The 18,325-nt window shown below is 31.1% G+C and overlaps 2 protein-coding genes across 5 annotated transcripts; both read left to right on the top strand.

The window, feature by feature from the left end:
• Positions 1 to 4,949: 4,949 nt before the first annotated feature.
• Positions 4,950 to 8,147, top strand: LOC124826151 (cadmium-induced protein AS8). Of its 4 annotated transcripts, none has more exons than XM_047298919.2 (4): positions 4,950 to 5,050; positions 6,150 to 6,396; positions 6,635 to 6,835; positions 7,984 to 8,147. In XM_047298919.2, the coding sequence occupies exons 2-4, from the start codon at positions 6,156 to 6,158 to the stop codon at positions 7,995 to 7,997; spliced, it is 456 nt and encodes a 151-aa protein (XP_047154875.1). In that variant the 5' UTR covers positions 4,950 to 5,050; positions 6,150 to 6,155; the 3' UTR covers positions 7,998 to 8,147. The 4 variants fall into 4 exon arrangements, with proteins under 4 accessions (XP_047154875.1, XP_047154874.1, XP_087954227.1 ...); XM_047298918.2 differs by lacking the exon at positions 4,950 to 5,050 and adding an exon at positions 5,057 to 5,201; XM_088098101.1 differs by lacking the exon at positions 4,950 to 5,050 and adding an exon at positions 5,070 to 5,371.
• A 4,609-nt stretch (positions 8,148 to 12,756) lies between these two features.
• LOC148193461 (subtilisin-like serine-protease S) lies at positions 12,757 to 17,799 on the top strand. Its single transcript, XM_088099158.1, has 11 exons — positions 12,757 to 12,966; positions 13,068 to 13,162; positions 13,301 to 13,398; positions 13,530 to 13,688; positions 14,140 to 14,251; positions 14,347 to 14,875; positions 15,340 to 15,434; positions 15,531 to 15,773; positions 15,876 to 15,990; positions 16,116 to 16,299; positions 17,029 to 17,799. The coding sequence occupies exons 1-11, from the start codon at positions 12,874 to 12,876 to the stop codon at positions 17,577 to 17,579; spliced, it is 2,274 nt and encodes a 757-aa protein (XP_087955284.1). The 5' UTR covers positions 12,757 to 12,873; the 3' UTR covers positions 17,580 to 17,799.
• The last annotated feature ends 526 nt before the right edge of the window (positions 17,800 to 18,325 follow it).

The raw sequence follows: 18,325 nt of genomic DNA, 5'->3' as shown, positions 1-18,325 counted from the left end.
CGGGAAAGTTTGTTCTATAAAGAAGTGGCACAACATTCTTGATGAGGAAAGGCAAGAATAGGCATAACCTTTTTTTCATGTCCTTCACCTATTTATGCTTCAAAGTGGCAACCCATTTCGGAAGCTAATTCTTTGACGTGGCACCCCATATGTGATAAAATACAATGCCTCCATCTATTATATATAAGATGGATTAGAACTATACGCTAACAAATTATCTAACAATATATGTAATCGATGGTTTTTTGTGTACACATGAACTTGCATGTTAATGCCATATGCTATATGTTATTGTTTAGTTAGTATCTAAAGAATTTGTCGGTTTAAAAGAAATGAAAAAATGACATTACTTGCAGTATTTTTTATATTAAAAAACTCATAGAATTATTGATGAAATTTTGTTGATGAAAATAAATACGTTAATAAAGATAGATTTTATTAATAAATCTTAAAATTTTAATTACTTATGAATTTTATTGACAAATTTTTTATCGGTAAAAAATTTGTTGGTAATACATATTTCATTTATCAATCTATTTTCTTTATCAATAAATGAAATATGTATTACCGATAAAATAATTAGTCGATAAATCGTGGATAAAATGAGAGACATATTTTATGTCCAAATCTCACATTTAGTGTCAATATATATCTCTTTCTGCATCTATTGACATATTTTTTTGTTAATAAAATTTGTCATTAAATAAAATATGTATCATTTATGAAATAATCCGTCAGTAAAAAGAGAAAAAAATTTCTACACAAATCTTGTGTTCAACGTCAACATATACCCCTTTATTTATCTTCTCCAAAGCCTAGCACACCACCACTACAACTTAAGGACTTGTCGTGGCTACCTCTGCCCATCGATTGAGCTCACCATGTCAGAGATCAGATAGGCCATCAACATCACCAATGAGATTTTATTTTTTTCATTCTATGGTGTTTGCGTTTCAAATTCTCTGATGAGTCCCTACGATGTCGATGCGATAGTGTGACTGGGAGCATCACCGAAAGTGACACCCTTTTCTTCCATCTCTTTCTCTCTCAGATTTGAGAATTGTGAAAAAACCTCATCTTATTGAGAATAAAGCAACAAACATTGTCCCCATGGGGTTTCTTCCTCCTTCACCTTATGGTTTCATGTGATTCCCATTCTTTCAAATAAATTGGTTGGAGTGGTGGTTGTTTGGCTAACAGTACTCTATTGGTAACAAAATTCATGAAAACTGAAAAATAAAAGAAGATGAAGAGAGAGGAGAAAAAAGATAAATCAGATCGTGGTATTTATCGACGAATTTTTTTGTCAATAATTATCGATGAATATTATTGACAAATATTTTGTCAATAATTACAAAAAATATTGTGAACAAAATTTTCTATCGATAATCACAAACAAATTTTATAATGAAATATTTCGTCAATAATTATCAACAGAATAAAATACCTTTTAATAAAATTTACCAATTAAAATTTTACTGGTAAAACTTTTTTATCAATAAATTATCGATAATTTAAATTTATCGACAAATTTCAAATATTACCAACAAAATCGATAATTTAAATTTATTAACAAATTTCAAATATTACCAACAAATTTCAATAATCGATAATATCAAAGTATCCATTCTGTTGGTTATGTTGGTAATAGCGATTTTTCATTCAAATGCAAAATATATCAGATAAAAACAATTAATTATCATATGAAATTATTTTCATATTATAATATAGTGTTGTTTTCTCACACTTGATCATGTATAAATACATTATTCTACTCTTTTAAGTATGATTCTATCACAATCAGATAGAAGCAAGTTTAAATATAATCAATGACTATAAATCTTATTTAATTAGTGTGAGTACTGTTATGAAAGCATGGTGATGGTATAAACAATAATTAACAAAGACAATTCTCTTTGTTTTTGGTATGTTCATAAACGCTGGGCTATTTAGGATACATTTTCTGTCTAATGTGACTCCCATATTTTACTGGTATCTAAATTTTTAGTTTAATTTCCTTTTGCTCAACAAACATTTTTTTCCTTCAACAAATTATCAGACATGAGATGAAAAGGGACTCTCAGTTTATTTAAACTGTACTATGGAAATATACATATTAATTGAGGGTTAGAAGAGAGAACATGGTATTCCTAATTTGGTGTGTGTTTGATATTAATAAAAGAAAGAGAAAAGATTATAATTATTCTTCATTTTTTTCTCATCCAATGACCAACTTTTTTCATGACGTTTGCCACACGTGGTGATCACAAGTATATTATATTTTAAAAAATAAAAATAATATTTAAGTCAGATCCTGTTATGTTAGCTTATGATATCCATGTTTACTTTTCATCTATAATTTGAAAAAAAAAACAATTTGACATGAACTCTATATAGAATCACTACAAATTTATCTCTTTTTGAAATAGTTAGATATTATGTCATATGTATTAAGTTTTACCTTTTTGGGTTTAATTAATTTTCATTCAATTTTTTGTAAGAATAGATATTATTTAAAATAAAAATTATGACTCAAAATTAATTTAAGTATTATTAAGTATATTTACTATGTTGTCGTAAGAAAATTTCAGAAAACAAAATAGAATATGTTAGAAAAATAATAAAACAAATAAAATATTAAATGGATTTGGACTGAAAATGCTTATTTATTGATCTAGCTAGAGATGGAAAGTGATATATTTGAGAAATTTATATAGTATCTTATACTTTAGAATCTATAATTGGAATAATATTTTTTTGGAGTTATTGCAGTACTCCATTGTCAATGATATGATGCCAAGTTGGCATGAAGAACCTTATCCACAACAAAAATTCACGCACCTTCACAGGTTTCACTAGAACTAAAGATGTTGATATCCAATAATACTATGTTTGATTAATGATATCCAAGAATACTATGTTGGATTTAATTATACCATAACTATATATTATTGTGTTTATTTATATTAATTAAATTTTTTTTAGTTAATATTTATGGAGTCATAAGTATATATTGTTGTGTTTATGACAATGTGATTTATAGAGATAATTAATTATTTTTCATAATTGTTAAGTAAATATTATTCACTAATATTAATAAAATGTGAATAAATGTCTTCAATATGTCATTTTGAATAATTAAATGATACTTTATATTTTATATTTTTTTTGTAGATTATTTTTGACAGAATGAATAAATGCATATTCCAACAATAAAAGTTTCATATTGGAATAAGAAAGGTTTAATGTGGTGAGATAAGTAGGAGCGGACGCAAAATCAAATTTTAGAATTAAAAGAGAAGGAAAACCTATTAATATTAAGAATATTTAAAATGATTTTGGGTATTTTTAACTGAATAAAATTCAAAAGTATAATTCCAATAATTATTTTGAATTTATTTAATTATTTTACTTTATTTAGTTGTATTTTAAGAAGAAGCGTGAACACTAATGTGAACTACTCATCTCTATTATTTATAATTTATATGTTTTTATTTACTTATTTTTATTCATATTTAGTATTGATTTATTAAAAATATTCATTATAATTATATTTTCATAAAATTAAATTAATACAATAAATATATTATAATTTTAATATTTAATTAATAATTTGGTGTCTATATTTAAGTCTTTCATTCGTTTTGATTTTATATTTATTTTTTACTCAATTTAATTTCAATATTTATTAACTATATTCAATATGACTCATTTCATTAAATTAATATCAACATTATTTGAAAGCATTACATGTAATTTAAATATGTCACATATGAAAATCAAGATCATCTTGTAATTTAAAACACTCTTATTTTGATATATCACACTCTTTCAAGTAAAAGATAACCTAAATTTTAACATATAATACTTTCAGGCATTAACGGTAAATAACTATATCAACTTTATTTAATAAATACTAAAACTTAATTAAATAAAAACAAATATAAATATCAAAACCAATAAAAATATAAAATATAGACAGTAAATTACTAATTAAACCTAATTTTGAAAATCCAGAGTATTTTTAGAAAGTTTGTTTTTTAAAACTGCCTAGAAAACTTGTTTTGGATTTGTTTTAAAAGGTCAAAAGTCAAATGAAATATAGTACAACTTTTAGAGTACACTTAGTAAGTATGAGGGTGCAGAAAGTAGAAACTGAAATGATATAATCAAATGAGTACGGAAGGTTTCAAGCAAATTTTAGGGTATAGAACTAGAAAACTAAGCGAGAGTTAGTGGTCTATTTTTGTAAAAATAATCATAGACAAAATGTAACAAAATAAAGGAAAAAAAAGTTGATTTTTTACTTTGTAATTTTTTGTGTGTGGATGGGTTCAACTATGAATTCTTCTCAATCCATACTGACCCAAAATGATTGTGGCAAAATAAGACCAGTAATTTAACGATGTAGTTCAATTATTTTGAAAAAAATTCAATTTTTTTATACAAATCAATTTAATTTAATTAAAATATTTTTAAATAAACCAGTAATTAACAAAATGTAGAAAATAATAAGATTAATATGAATAAAATTTTCTAGATATTAAACATTATTTTGTTTTTAAATGACTTGCTCTTCTTTTTCAACTTTTTCAGCACGCATATTCCCTCTCGGGTGATTTGGCTAGCAAAGAATGTTTTCTTGTTTCTATTTTTTCATTGATAAAGAAATAAACTAAACTTAATTATGGCTTTAACACATCTTAAACGTCAATCATTGTTTCGTTGCACATTATTCAATACCTAACTGAAGTGTAATTACATTTTGTTGAAATTTGTCTATATTGTTTTCAGTTCTACACAATCTGTTTTTCATAAAAAAAAAGACTTTGGAGGAAACATTTTTAAATTATTATTTTTATTAAACATAAACTACATACATATTTTACTTATTTATTCGGGCTAACATTATTTATATGTTTTAAATATTTTTATTGGATATCTTATAAGTTTGTTTCAATTAAAAATAATGATGTTGTGGTGCCAATAAGATAAGAAAACCCCATACTGTGTTCTTGTCTTGACTTCACTGATTCACACCACAATTTAGGTAATGTAATGTAATGTAATCACAACGTGCTTTTGCTACTATCTTATCCTGTTAGTGCTTTGTTCTCTTTGTTTCTTTCTCTTCGCCAACTGTCAAATTTGGATTCGCCCTATAATCCAGAATCTTCTATGGTTCTTCTCCCAACTTTCAGGTTCCTGGTTTCACCGTTAAACACTTGGAAAATCGTTTTCGGCGCATTATCGTAGTTAGTGAATCACACTGTTTGTTTACTCTTTACCCTGCTGAGTGTTCAGCAATCTGTTTCGATTGTTTGCTGTTATAGGGATGGTGGCTGAATGGAAGAAAACCAAATCTCCTTTTGTAGGCTTCACTGATTTTTGTTTTTTTTTGGTTTAATTCTTGAGATTTCTTTATTTGGATATATGTATGTAAGAGAAACCATGAAACTGTCATCTCTTGTTAGTGTTTGTTATGGTCATGAGGTGGGATAGTATATATGCATTGATAGATATCCAAGAAAGATGAAGTTTGGCTAATTGGGTTTGATGACGGTGTTTATAGTTGGCATTGAGATTGGAAACCACTGTGGATTACCATCCAAGAATTAATTATGAATTATGAGTTTATGATCCTTCTTAAGTGTGTAGAGAATTATGATGCTTCTAGCGTCCAATGCAAACTTCTAGCTGGCCTTATAAGGATATTTTCTGCAATTGGCGTTATCCACATGTATTGTCCGATACATTCCCTGTTTACTGGTTCTCTCTGACTATTTTTCAACCTAATCAAAATGTGTTCTATACTAAGAATTTTGGAGGTGGCACAAAATGGTTTTAAGAGGCTGTTGTTACTGCAAAGATATATGTTTCAGGCTCTTAAGTCGAAAAGCAAGTTCTAGTCTGTTGGGTAGTTTAGAAACACAATGTTGATGATTGTAATACAGTTTAATGACATTTTGTTAGATCACTATGGATAATTGGCTGTGTCAAATATCTATTGATTCTTTCCTCCATTCATTTATGCTGACTCATGTCATGATAAACTTTTATTATAGTTTGCGAGATGACTGCAGGTTTAGGCGCTTCAACGAACTTTTTGTTTTCTGAGGTATTTCTTATTTATTTATCAATGTTCTCAGGTCCTAATGATTATAAAAGGATTGTTTAGAAGGTACGAAAGATGGAACCCTGTTCATCCAACTTATGGAGCGTTTTGGGGAATGGGTGTGGGCGTTGGTTGTGGTGTTGGATGGGGTCCTGGGTTTGGTCCTGAAGTGATAGGCTATGTTGGAGCTGGCTGTGGCATTGGATTCAATGTAGGCATCACTTTTGCTGGTGTTGGAGTTGGGCTCCCTGCTCACTTTGTCTTTGTAGCTCCTTATAATGGTAAAAATCTCTGTTACTAAGTGAAGCCATTGATTGCTATCTTAAAGTGTCACTTATACAAGTTAAGTCAGTTTTTGTATGCATTTTGGGGTAATCAGGAACTGTTTTTCTCAAACAGCGGATACAAAGTTCATGTTCTGTGAGAATGTTGGACTTCCAAGCCTTCATTCTTAAACTCATGCAGAGTCTTCATTCTTAAACCCATGCAGATTTGATACAACTTATTTTAATATTGCAGGGGTTAGCTGGATGAGAAATTTACCTTGTATTTCTGACTTGCAAAGAGAAGCCAGTGGAAAATTGTTTGAATTTAGGCAAAGGCATTTATCAATCAAAGGAATTGACTTCTTTGACACGAAGAAGAACTTGTCTTTGATTACTTCTTCTGCTCGTAGAAGTATGCAAACATTCCATAACCAGTTGTTCTGCTCTCATAAAGGTATTGTTGCATTTATCTTTATTTCAATGTAAAATTTCTTCCTCGTGTTTTCATAGGGTTTTGTGCATTCCTCCACCTGTTTGCTAGCTAGATTGAGTTACTGATTTAAATTTCCTAAACGAATTTATGGTTTAACTCTGAATTCTCAAATTCCTGGACTATCCCTCCAAACATGACATGGTTAACGCATTATTTGGTTTAGGAATATCAGAAATTCCTTTGAATTCTACCTTAGTGTCTTCAAGCAATTAAGCCCATCCTATAGAATATGAATTCTTTTGGTTTGTAGAAAGGAGGTCTTTGACCTTGAATGAAGGAGATAGCAGCCAAAAGGTAAGGCAAAGCTTCCTGGCTGTGATTCAATTCTAGGTTGAAGCTGCCCCAAAGGACCATTAGCTTAGCTACCTCCCCCAAAAATATTTCGAACAAGTTAGTGGATGGGTCAAATTTTAAGTAATTGGTCAATAAAAACATAGGCAGTTTGCCAGTAATGAGAATCTAACAAAACTGATGCACGTCTCTCAAATTCATGTTGTGTGATTTTATATGGTAATGTTAGGAAACTTTTGTCATCAGACAAAAGGCCTTTTATCTAATGTTTTTCTTATTTAATGAGCTTGAACCCAAGCTAGAGAGAAGGTCGAAACCATAATCATGAGAAATGCCTCTACTTTGGTACTTTGTTTTCTAGTGATGTGCCAAATATGAAATGTAGATTACCAACTTATAGACAGCAAGTAGAGGTTTCCCAACTGTAAACTCATGCCTTATGTAAAGCTAATTATTATCAACTGTTCTAAACTGATCTCGCATCTGATTCCAATTTTTAGTTTTCCTTGTTGGCCCATTCTGATATCATCCCAAAGATTTTATTCATCTGGATGTGTGAGCTAAGGCTGTTGAGAATGACATCTGAAAGTTTGGTTTCTTTAAGATGAATTCTTCATGCTGAAACAGTTTAAGTTAGAGAATGAGAAGTGCATGATGTAGCAGATGATATCCTCTTAAAGCAATTAGTTTGAGAGAAAGTAGTTCATATGTGCATAAGTCTAGAGTTGTGGAAGATCCTTGCATTACTCTCATTCAATGCGTCATTTCATTACTTGCTGAAGGAAGTGAACTTGACGTTTGCATCTCTTATTTTGCAGGAAAAGATTCTTGACTTCTGTGCTTCTCATTTACATTTTGTTGACTCGAAACCGAAGATCTTATTTTCACTGTAAATAGATGAGATATAACCTTTTGTTCTACTCTATGTCTCGTTCCAAATTCAGCTGTATTTTATATTGTTTTAAAATGCTTTTTTTTTTTTCACAAAGTTGCACCTAACAAAAACATATTAAGATCTCCTAACCTCATCCAACTTAGAGAAACAAAAACATAACAATTTCCTTGCAGTAACACTAGTATTTTGCCCAGGTGTGACGGAGATATTTTTTTAAAATATAGAAAAAATTATCGTGATATGAATAAAATACAATTTTAAATTAAAGTATTTAATAGCAGTATAATTATACACGATGAACTAAAAAGTTATACAACATAATTATCTCACTTTCAAATTTAGATAATAAATTATACATGAGTATAATGAGATGAGTATAATGAGAAACTTAATATAAGAATTCCCTAAAGAAACATTTCATTATTATAAAAAGAGAAATGAGAAATTTAAGTTCCCCTTATGCAGAGAGTGTGTGGTGGAAAAGGAGTACACAACAATCTTTTTTTCCTAATCTTATATTCAAACAAAACATATAATATATTAACAAGCTTATTCTTCTATCCAAACAACTTATAGGTTAAGCTAAAACAAAATAGTGCATTTTTAGTGAATTTGGGATATTACAACCTTTGGGTAACTTAGTTCATAGAATAAAGTCAACGAAATAAGATATGAAATGTTGATTGAAAATGACCTCAATACACTCTATGTTAATTCAAAACTTTCTAGATAATATAATTTATGTCAAACTTTACTAAGTTATTACTATTTCTTTGACAATATTATTTTTCTCTTTTATTTATTTTTTCTTCGTCTGATTTAGAATTCCATAGACATCCTATCCTCTTTAAAATAAATAATATTCCTATTTTTTCATTAGTATTATTTTTCACGTGAGAATTCAAATTTTTATTTTTATCTTCCACAAATAGTCAAAACATTCTCAATTTGAATAATTTGACATTAGGAGCAGTCAAACTATCACTGACAGTTTGAACTAAAGAGTTTAATATTATGATAATGTATTGTGATAAAAACGTTGACCATATCATTATTATTGATGCATAATTATTTCAAAACTTTTAACGTTATGGTTGGATATTCCTGCATTGAATTTATCACCTAAATTTCTATTAAAAAAATATGAAAAATTCCTATAGTTACCTTCTTTGAATGGATAAAAATCTCTTCAGTTTTTTCATTAGTGAATTTTGTCTTATTAGTAAACATCTCTAAATGAATTTGATGGAAAAATTAACATCTCTAAATGCGGGTTTTTGAGTGGGTTGTCAATTATGATTCTCAAGTGTACAGTTGGTTGATTCCTTTGATTTGAATCATTACTCCCAATAATTGACTGGATATGTTTAATCTCAGTAGTAATATGTCTCATTTCCTTATGTTATATATATCCTTCTCAAGAATTAAAATGATGAATTTTCTCCGAATTAAAATGCAATATTCGTCCTTATTTCTCACTATATCCCACTTTAGCAGTCAAAAGAATCTGATAATAAAGTAAAAAATATAAAATCAAGGTAAAGACTTTTAATATTCTTTTCAATATGCTATTATATATATATATTTAAGATTCTCAACAGATAAACTTTATCATGATTAAGCAAAGTGGAATAGGATGACAATCACAGTTGCACCAACAGATTGGTGGACTTGTTAGTCCGCAGATTTGATGGTCCAGTTTAATTTTTTAATTCATTAATTCACTTTTTCAAAATTAAATTTAAAATAAAAATTAATTTAAAAATTACTTTTTCTTTTATAATATGAATTAAAAGATACATTTTCCATTATTAATTATAATAAAATTTAATATGTAAAAATAATTATTTTTTATTAAACTCAAGTCAAGATATAAAAGTAATTTAAATATATTTTTTTCAACCTTTGACAGGTTTGCCATGAGAATAATAATAATTATTGAACCGCTGAAATAGACCGGGTGACCTGTTTTGTCACCTACAAAGTTGACCAAAACTATATTTACTTTTAATAGATTTTTATTGTTATTAAATGCATTGTAATATATATATATATATATATATATATATATATATATATATATATATATATTTTTTTTTTTTTTTCAACCTTTGCCATATAAATAATTTTCATACTGTGATGAAGTTGTTTAAATATAGGAACTGCATGTGTGATTCTGCACACTGGTGCATTTACCTGAATAAGTTATTATATTATTGAGTCACATTCTCATAATAAGATGTAGATCTCTTGTTATGATAAAAATGATCCTCCTCCTTTTGTCATCATACATCCAAGTCTAAGACCTCACTACATAAACTCCCTTTTATGCTTTCTCTTTAAGCTCATGTGCTAAACAACATCATACTAAACCAAAAAGTTATGCCTATGATTAATGGGATGCAAGAAAAACACAAAAATATAATGAATTAATAATGTAACGAATGTAAGGATAGGGTTTGGGTGCATTTTCCATTATGGTCAACACTTTCTATCATGGTGACTACCTGTAAGATTTCATTTCCCATAAAACAAAAGTTAATCAATACATAAATCTAAATCTTGTATACACGTGATGTCCATTAATATTTGATTACCTACACATATATGAGAGTGACATAATTAAATCTTATTTTTTAATTTTACATTAGTCATGAATTATATATATAATTTAGAATTACAAGTGTTATTTGTTCCCTCTTGCTTGTATAATTTAACACAACCAAAATTTAGATGCACATGGGGAGTCTGAATAATCTAAGTCAGATCAAATACAACTGTCAGAAGAAAAAAAAATAAAAAAACCTGATAACAAATTTATGCACTTGGTAATTTATATAGATATATATTTAGTCGGGAGAAAAAATGTATATCACATGATTGGAGAATCATAACACACCATCATGTTCATGTTCATGATAACCTGTATTCAATGATCATCTGTGGGATAAAAATTGAATTGGTAAAATATGTAAGTACTAGCTAGCTGGCTTGCACATGACAAAGTTGTTCATAAAAAAGAACAGAATTAAGGTTGTCCTAATATCCTAAGAGAGAAAGTAATTGATTCTTTAACATTCATAATGGTAAGATTAAGATAAGATACAATTTTGTACTTATATAAGTATGCATAATTACATTGTTATTATGAGGGTAAAGAAGAACAGTAAGATTGTAAGCCCTGGAAAAGTTAAATTCTTTTAAATACCTGTCGGCCACATAAGTTTAGACTTTGGATAAAAACATGAACTTTGGGAATATAATATGCAATGATGTGATTTAAGATTCCGGAAATTACATGACTATGGTGGAAATGTTGGTACTAAGATGATTAAGGTAATTTTTTATTGTTTCCCTGATGAAAGTAATTATTGTGTTTTCTGGTACTGAGGGAAATCGATGATAATGATGGTAATTGATGATGCATCTGCCAGTGAGCTAATCATTTTTTATCATTAAGTGAAGATAAGTGAGAGAGCATACCATACATCTATCAAAATGTTGACTTTAGCCTCTGAAATTTTCCATTACAATGATGCAGGTAACGGTAAAGTTCCTCTGCATCACCCTCAAAAGAGGCACACTAAAAGATAAAGTTTTTTTTTTACATTTTTTTCCTAAGTTAATTTTCGAAAATCTTATTATGATATGACTTGGGTTTGAGTTGAAGGTTCTGTTTATCAGTCTTGGTCATTAAAATAAGTGAGAAATATCTATAATTTACAAAAAGAAGACGGAATTGAGAAAATTTAGATTCTGAACTTTGAGCTTAATTTTTTATATTTATATTTTACCTGTAATTGTATGATATTGAGAATATATTTGATGCAAAAGAAGAGTTACCGTTTTGGTTGGTGTTTGGCTGTCATTGGCGTGAAGGCATTATTTGTCTTCATGAAAGCTTTTTTTGTTGGTTATCAATGAAGGCGTTTTTGTCTCTTCTGCTTTCAACAGTTGGGTGACTATGATGTCCAAAAATTCCAAGTGCATCCATCATTTTAGTACATTATACATGAGAAAGTTTTTATAGTAATATTACTTAAGAATCTTTTTCTTTTTTCAATTTAAAAAAGTATTATAAGAATCTCACAATTGGGCATTGGGATTTGGGTCATATACCACTTCAATTATTTATTGACAGAACACTCTGCAAATGACAGATTTCACAGATCATTACCTATTAATTAGATTAGATCAGATAAGATACTATTTTTTTTTCTGGTTTTTGTGTAATAAAAATGGTGAATGAACACATAAGGAAGGTCACATGCTCCTTGAGCCACCTTGGCTCCACTAAGCTTGAGTGTGAATTACATTGCTTTTAACAGTCTCCGGAATAAGAGGGTCATATTGACATTTGAGTAGACACCAAAAACTGGAATATGCTTTGTGATTGCTTGCCATTGTTACAGGAGCATTAGTCTCTTTCTCTCCTTGTCTTTTCTCTCTCTCTCTCTCTCTCTCTCTCTCTCTCATACTCATCATCTTAAAACTCCCTTTATCCACTAATTCCCACCACCACTGCTACTATTACTCCATGTTTCCTCATTTCATTACCCTCCTTTTGTTGTTATATAAAACAAATTTCATTCAACATTACCACATGTCACACACCAATATCATGACGATACCTCAACCATGATTCTTCCACACCTTCTTTTCTTTCCATCAAGGCTTTCTTTTATTTTTTTATTATCATCCTTTTTCCATTCTCAGAATCTTGAATTGGTTAATGTCCTATATACTTCTTCTTGCTGTCACTGTATGCTGATATATACACTGCTTTTAGTAACCAAAGGTTGAGACTTTAACAATGTCTTCTTCTGGTTATGCCACAAGCAGTGCTTTGTTTTTCCTGTTTCTGGCTGTGCTTGTTGCGAAAGTTAGCTTTTGCTTCTCTACCAAGGTAAATTCTAACGGTGGTGATTTTGTGTGGCATTTTTGGTTATGGTGATCAGTAGATTTATGGATTCTTAAGTGAACTGTGGAATATGGATTGGATGGCAGGTTTATGTAGTGTACATGGGAAGCAAAACTGGGGAACACCCAGATGACGTTCTTAGGGAAAATCATCAAATTCTTGCTGCTGTTCACAGTGGAAGGTCAGAGCTAAGACCACTTTTTTCATTTTTTGGAAAATTTTCTGCAAGTCTTTCAGTTAGTTGCGTTTTCTTTATCACCCCCTTGTTTTTAAGTAAATGGTTTTCACATTTTTTCCCCTCATTGTAATGTTTTGACAGCATTGAACAAGCCCGAGTCTCTCATGTTTACAGCTACAAACATGCTTTCAGAGGCTTTGCAGCCAAACTCAGTGATGAACAGGCTTCCCAAATTTCAAGTATGTCAGAGGAAGTTTTTCTGTTGCATTTTCTTTTCTTTTTCTCAACTTCTTAATTTCCAAAATTGTCCAACATAACCCTTGGTGCTAATTCTAATGGCCCTGTGACTTGGGTGTTCAAATTTAACCAGAAATGCCAGGAGTGGTTTCTGTTTTTCCCAATTCTAAAAGAAAGCTGCACACAACTCATTCCTGGGATTTCATGGGACTTCTGGATGATCAAACCATGGAGACTCTTGGTTACTCCATCAGAAACCAAGCAAATATCATCATTGGTTTCATAGATACTGGTTAGCAGCCTTACCATTTTCCTGAAAGATATCCTTGATGATAAATAAGTTGATTACTTCTATGAAGCATAATTGCATATATTCTTCGGTTCATAGAATCTCCCTTTCCACGCTTCATTTATTACTTTAGAGTGGCAGAGTATCAGTCCCTTTATTCCCCTTCTTTTAGCAGTAGCAGGCATAAGGAAAGCATAATTAATAACGTTGGAAATTACACAATGGCATTGCTGTTGTAGTCAAATTCTTCAGTGAACTCTTTTAGTTAACTAAAGCACTTTTTGTAAGGAGCTAAAATAGAACCTAGATATGTTTTATTCATCTCCTGTTAGTCTCTTCACTTTTACTGAACAACTGGCTATTATTCCTAATATGCAATAAAGGACTTGGATCTTGATAATGAATGAGATTGATAATGGGTCATATTCACATTCACTGTTCACTATTCACTCAGGAATTTGGCCTGAGTCCCCTAGCTTCAGTGACACCGACATGCCTGCAGTGCCACCAGGCTGGAAGGGCAAATGCCAATCAGGGGAAGCATTCAATGCCTCATCTTGCAACAGGTTTGTGGCTGAACCCTATCTTTTCGTTTTCACTTCAAGGAAATTATTTTCAAGTTGGTTTTTTGATCTTACATGGTTAACAATTTGTGCAATAGGAAAGTGATAGGAGCCAGATACTACAGGATTGGATACGAAGCTGAGGAAGAGTCAGATGCGAAAATCTCCTACAGATCTGCAAGGGATAGCACTGGTCATGGGAGCCATACAGCCTCCATAGCAGCAGGGAGGTATGTGGCAAACATGAACTACAAGGGATTGGCAGCTGGAGGAGCAAGAGGAGGTGCACCAATGGCCAGAATTGCTGTGTACAAGACATGTTGGGATTCTGGTTGTTATGATGTGGACTTGCTAGCTGCCTTCGATGATGCCATAAGAGATGGGGTTCACATTTTGTCTCTTTCACTGGGTGCTGAATCACCTCAAGGAGACTATTTCAGTGATGCCATTTCTGTGGGGTCATTCCATGCGGCTAGTCGTGGGGTGCTGGTTGTCGCATCAGCTGGAAATGAAGGGAGTGCTGCTTCTGCCACAAACCTTGCTCCATGGATTCTCACCGTTGCTGCCAGCTCAACTGATAGGGATTTCACTTCTGATATCATATTGGGGAATGGTGCCAAAATCATGGTAAATAAAACTTGTTCACTGTTGGCTTAAATATATTCTTGCCAGTTGAAAAAAAAACATATTTTTACACCAACAAAAAACACTACATTTTTAGCCGGTCTCTGGAGATTAAAAATATATGATTTTTTTGAAAATTCTTAGAGTTAAAATGAATGAAACTTAAGGAAAACACTGACAAGTAAGCTTAGAAAAATAATGATTAACGAATTAAAAGTAAATTTCTTTTAGCGTGTCTAGTTGCCCATCACCTCTGAAAGAAGCTACAACTTGTAATTTTTCATCAAATGTTAATTTGACGTGATTTATTCCATCCCAGTGCATTTCCAAACAGGGTTTATAGAAAAGTGTTACCAATGTACTTCCACCATACCATAATTTTAATAAAAGAATATTTAAGGTTTGTTTTTTTTAAAGGTAGCATTTTGGTATACTACTAGCTGATTAGCTTTCCATAATTGAAACAGGGTGAAAGTCTCAGTCTCTTTGAAATGAATGCCTCCACAAGGATAATTTCTGCTTCTGCAGCCAATGGAGGATACTTCACTTCTTATCAATCCAGGTGAAGCAAGGTACTTAAAAGTGAGAACTACCTACGAATGAATGCAAAGATATGACTCTTAAGTTATGTTTTCCTTCTTTTTATTGGCCTCTGTAGTTACTGTTTGGAAAGTTCTTTGAATAAAACAAAGAGCAAGGGCAAGGTTCTGGTGTGTAGACATGCAGAGAGTTCAACGGAGTCAAAGGTGCAAAAGAGCAAGATAGTTAAAGATGCTGGTGGAGTTGGCATGATACTTATTGATGAGAGAGATCAAGATGTTGCCATCCCATTTGTGATCCCTTCAGCTATTGTTGGAAAGAAGATAGGAGGACAGATTCTATCCTACCTCAAAACTACACGGTTTGTTTTGTATTAAGAATGAAAAAGAATGAATTTCTGTAAAGTATTGTTCTAATTCCATTCTCCGAAGTTTAAGATTTCATCCTGTGATATACTGAACAGTAAGCCTGTGTCAAGGATATTTGGTGCAAAGACTGTTCTAGGAGCTCATCCTGCCCCAAGTGTAGCAGCTTTTTCCTCTAAAGGTCCCAATTCTTTAAACCCTGAAATTCTGAAGGTGACATTCTAACTACTAGCAACTGAATTCTATATTCTCGATTTGGCTTCCTCATAATACTCATTGCTACTTTTTATTTCATTCTCTGACTTTTGAGTTCTGATTGTGTTTCTGTTGTTACACAGCCTGATGTCACAGCTCCAGGTCTAAATATCCTTGCAGCTTGGTCTCCAGCAGCTGGAAACATGTTCAACATTCTCTCAGGAACTTCCATGGCATGTCCTCATATAACAGGAATCGCAACCTTAGTCAAAGCTGTCCATCCTTCATGGTCTCCATCTGCTATCAAATCTGCCATCATGACAACTGGTAATACACTAATTGATATCATTTTCCAGAGGCCTATATATAACTATGTTTAGAGTCTTCTTAATCAGACCAATTGAAACAAAACTGCATAGTAGATTAAATTTGAGTAAATCATTCATTTGTATTACATTTTCTCCTAAGTAGTCTCTGAAATAAAATAAAAAATAAAAAATGCAGTATTGGTAACCCTTCACTCAAGTATTAAATATTCATCAGTTTAGTTCCTATATTGATTTATTAACATTTAAGAACCAATTAAAGGGTTTTCAAAAACTTAAAAGCTTACTTAAATTGATTTCTAATGCCTGGAGAATTATTTATAGAATTTTTTTAGGTTGGGGACTATTTAGGAGAAGGAGTACAACTTAAAGATGAAATTGATGGTATATTCGGTTAAATTCCAATTGTCAATGTCTATAAATCTAGAAAGTGAGCATTATGAATAATATTTTATATCACCAAATGAAGTAATATGATACATAGAGAATGCTAGTAGTATAGTCTCTACTACACCTTTTCCAACATACTCTTACATTACAAATTGTGTTGAATGAAAGCCATTAAACAAGGGTGAGACTCACATTATTTAACAGGAGCTCCCAATAATAAAGGGAATATTGGAAATATTAAAAGATTATGCTAACCTTTCTAATGATAGTGTTAACTTTCTTACAGTACACTGGCTTCTCTGGTTCCACTCGAGAGACTAATTATGAATTCTTTATGCAGCTACAATACTGGATAAGCACCACAGACCCATCACTGCAGATCCAGAGCAAAGAAGGGCTAATGCATTTGACTACGGATCAGGGTTTGTAAACCCTGCTAGAGTTCTTGATCCTGGTCTCATCTATGACTCAGAGCCTGCAGATTATGTTGCATTCCTGTGTTCAATAGGTTATGATGAGAGGTCACTCCATCAAGTTACAAGAGACAACAGCACCTGTGATAGGGCATTCAACACAGCATCTGACCTGAACTACCCATCTATTTCAGTGCCAAATCTTAAAGATAACTTTTCTGTTACTAGGATTGTGACTAATGTTGGGAAAGCAAGAAGTGTTTATAAAGCTATAGTGTCTTCTCCACCTGGTGTTAGAGTCAGTGTTATACCTAACCAGTTAATTTTTACAAGAATTGGGCAAAAAATGAATTTCACTCTGAAGTTCAAAATAACTGCTCCCTCAAAGGGATATAAATTTGGGTTCTTGTCATGGAGGAATGGGAGGTCACAAGTCACTAGTCCTTTGGTTGTCCAGGTTGCACCTGGAATAAAATAGGTTGGTGAGATAGCAATGCTTGTATATATCAGTATTAGCTTAAGAGCTTTCAGAATTCTAGTGACCAGAACAATGATTCCTATTGAAATCCTGATGCAACAGATGATAGCTCCAAAATTAGGCTCATTGTGTGCTTGGAGAAGCAACAGTTACCAAAGTATCCAAAGAGATGTTGTATTTAAATTACAATGAAATTCTTTATTTATCAGTTGTTGCAACATATTCGCTTACACTTTCTTTAAAAGTTAGTCACTTCCATATGCAGACATCTGAGATGAGCTATGTGGCTCAAATATTTAAAAAGAAGGTGAAGTTTAGGGGGAGTTTTCAAAATAAAAATTCTGAAGTATAGGTGTATAAGGTGTTTAACTGTTTTTAGGTGAGTCTCTTTGGTATGGTATCTTTACTTTCAAGTGAAGAGTAGCATTTACTTATATCATTGTTGTGGGTATAGTGTTGTTGTAGTTGTTAACTCTGATGAGATTTTTTATAAATGGATATCATTAGGATATATGATGTTTAATTTTATCATTTAAATATAATGTGAGACTTAGATTTAGATTTAATTATTTTCAAGTAAACATTTATTATTGAAAAGAAGGCTGATAAGCATAAGTGGTGGTCAGTAGAAGGAACAGCCTTTTCATCATTTCAGCAAACCATTGCTGTCATAGTATCCATATCAGTTTCCACAATTTTGTGTGGCACAGCTCTCAAATCAACCCTTCTCCTCATAATTATTATAC

Source organism: Vigna umbellata, chromosome 9, assembly GCF_029865625.1.
Source record: "Vigna umbellata cultivar VRB3 chromosome 9, Vumbellata_1.0, whole genome shotgun sequence".
NCBI lineage: Eukaryota > Viridiplantae > Streptophyta > Magnoliopsida > Fabales > Fabaceae > Vigna > Vigna umbellata.
The sequence above is the reverse complement of the archived record's forward strand: the minus strand, read 5'-3'. Positions and strand labels throughout refer to the sequence as shown.

Coding starts and splice junctions, on each gene's coding strand:
- LOC124826151 (XM_088098101.1), top strand. CDS start 5,336: ATGGTGGCTGAATGGAAGAAAACCAAATCTCCTTTT. Junction 5,372..6,149: donor AGAAAACCAAATCTCCTTTT/GTAGGCTTCACT, acceptor CAATGTTCTCAG/GTCCTAATGATTATAAAAGG. Junction 6,397..6,634: donor CTTTGTAGCTCCTTATAATG/GTAAAAATCTCT, acceptor TTAATATTGCAG/GGGTTAGCTGGATGAGAAAT.
- LOC148193461 (XM_088099158.1), top strand. CDS start 12,874: ATGTCTTCTTCTGGTTATGCCACAAGCAGTGCTTTGTTTTTCCTGTTT. Junction 14,876..15,339: donor GGAATGGTGCCAAAATCATG/GTAAATAAAACT, acceptor TAATTGAAACAG/GGTGAAAGTCTCAGTCTCTT. Junction 15,774..15,875: donor TCCTACCTCAAAACTACACG/GTTTGTTTTGTA, acceptor TATACTGAACAG/TAAGCCTGTGTCAAGGATAT.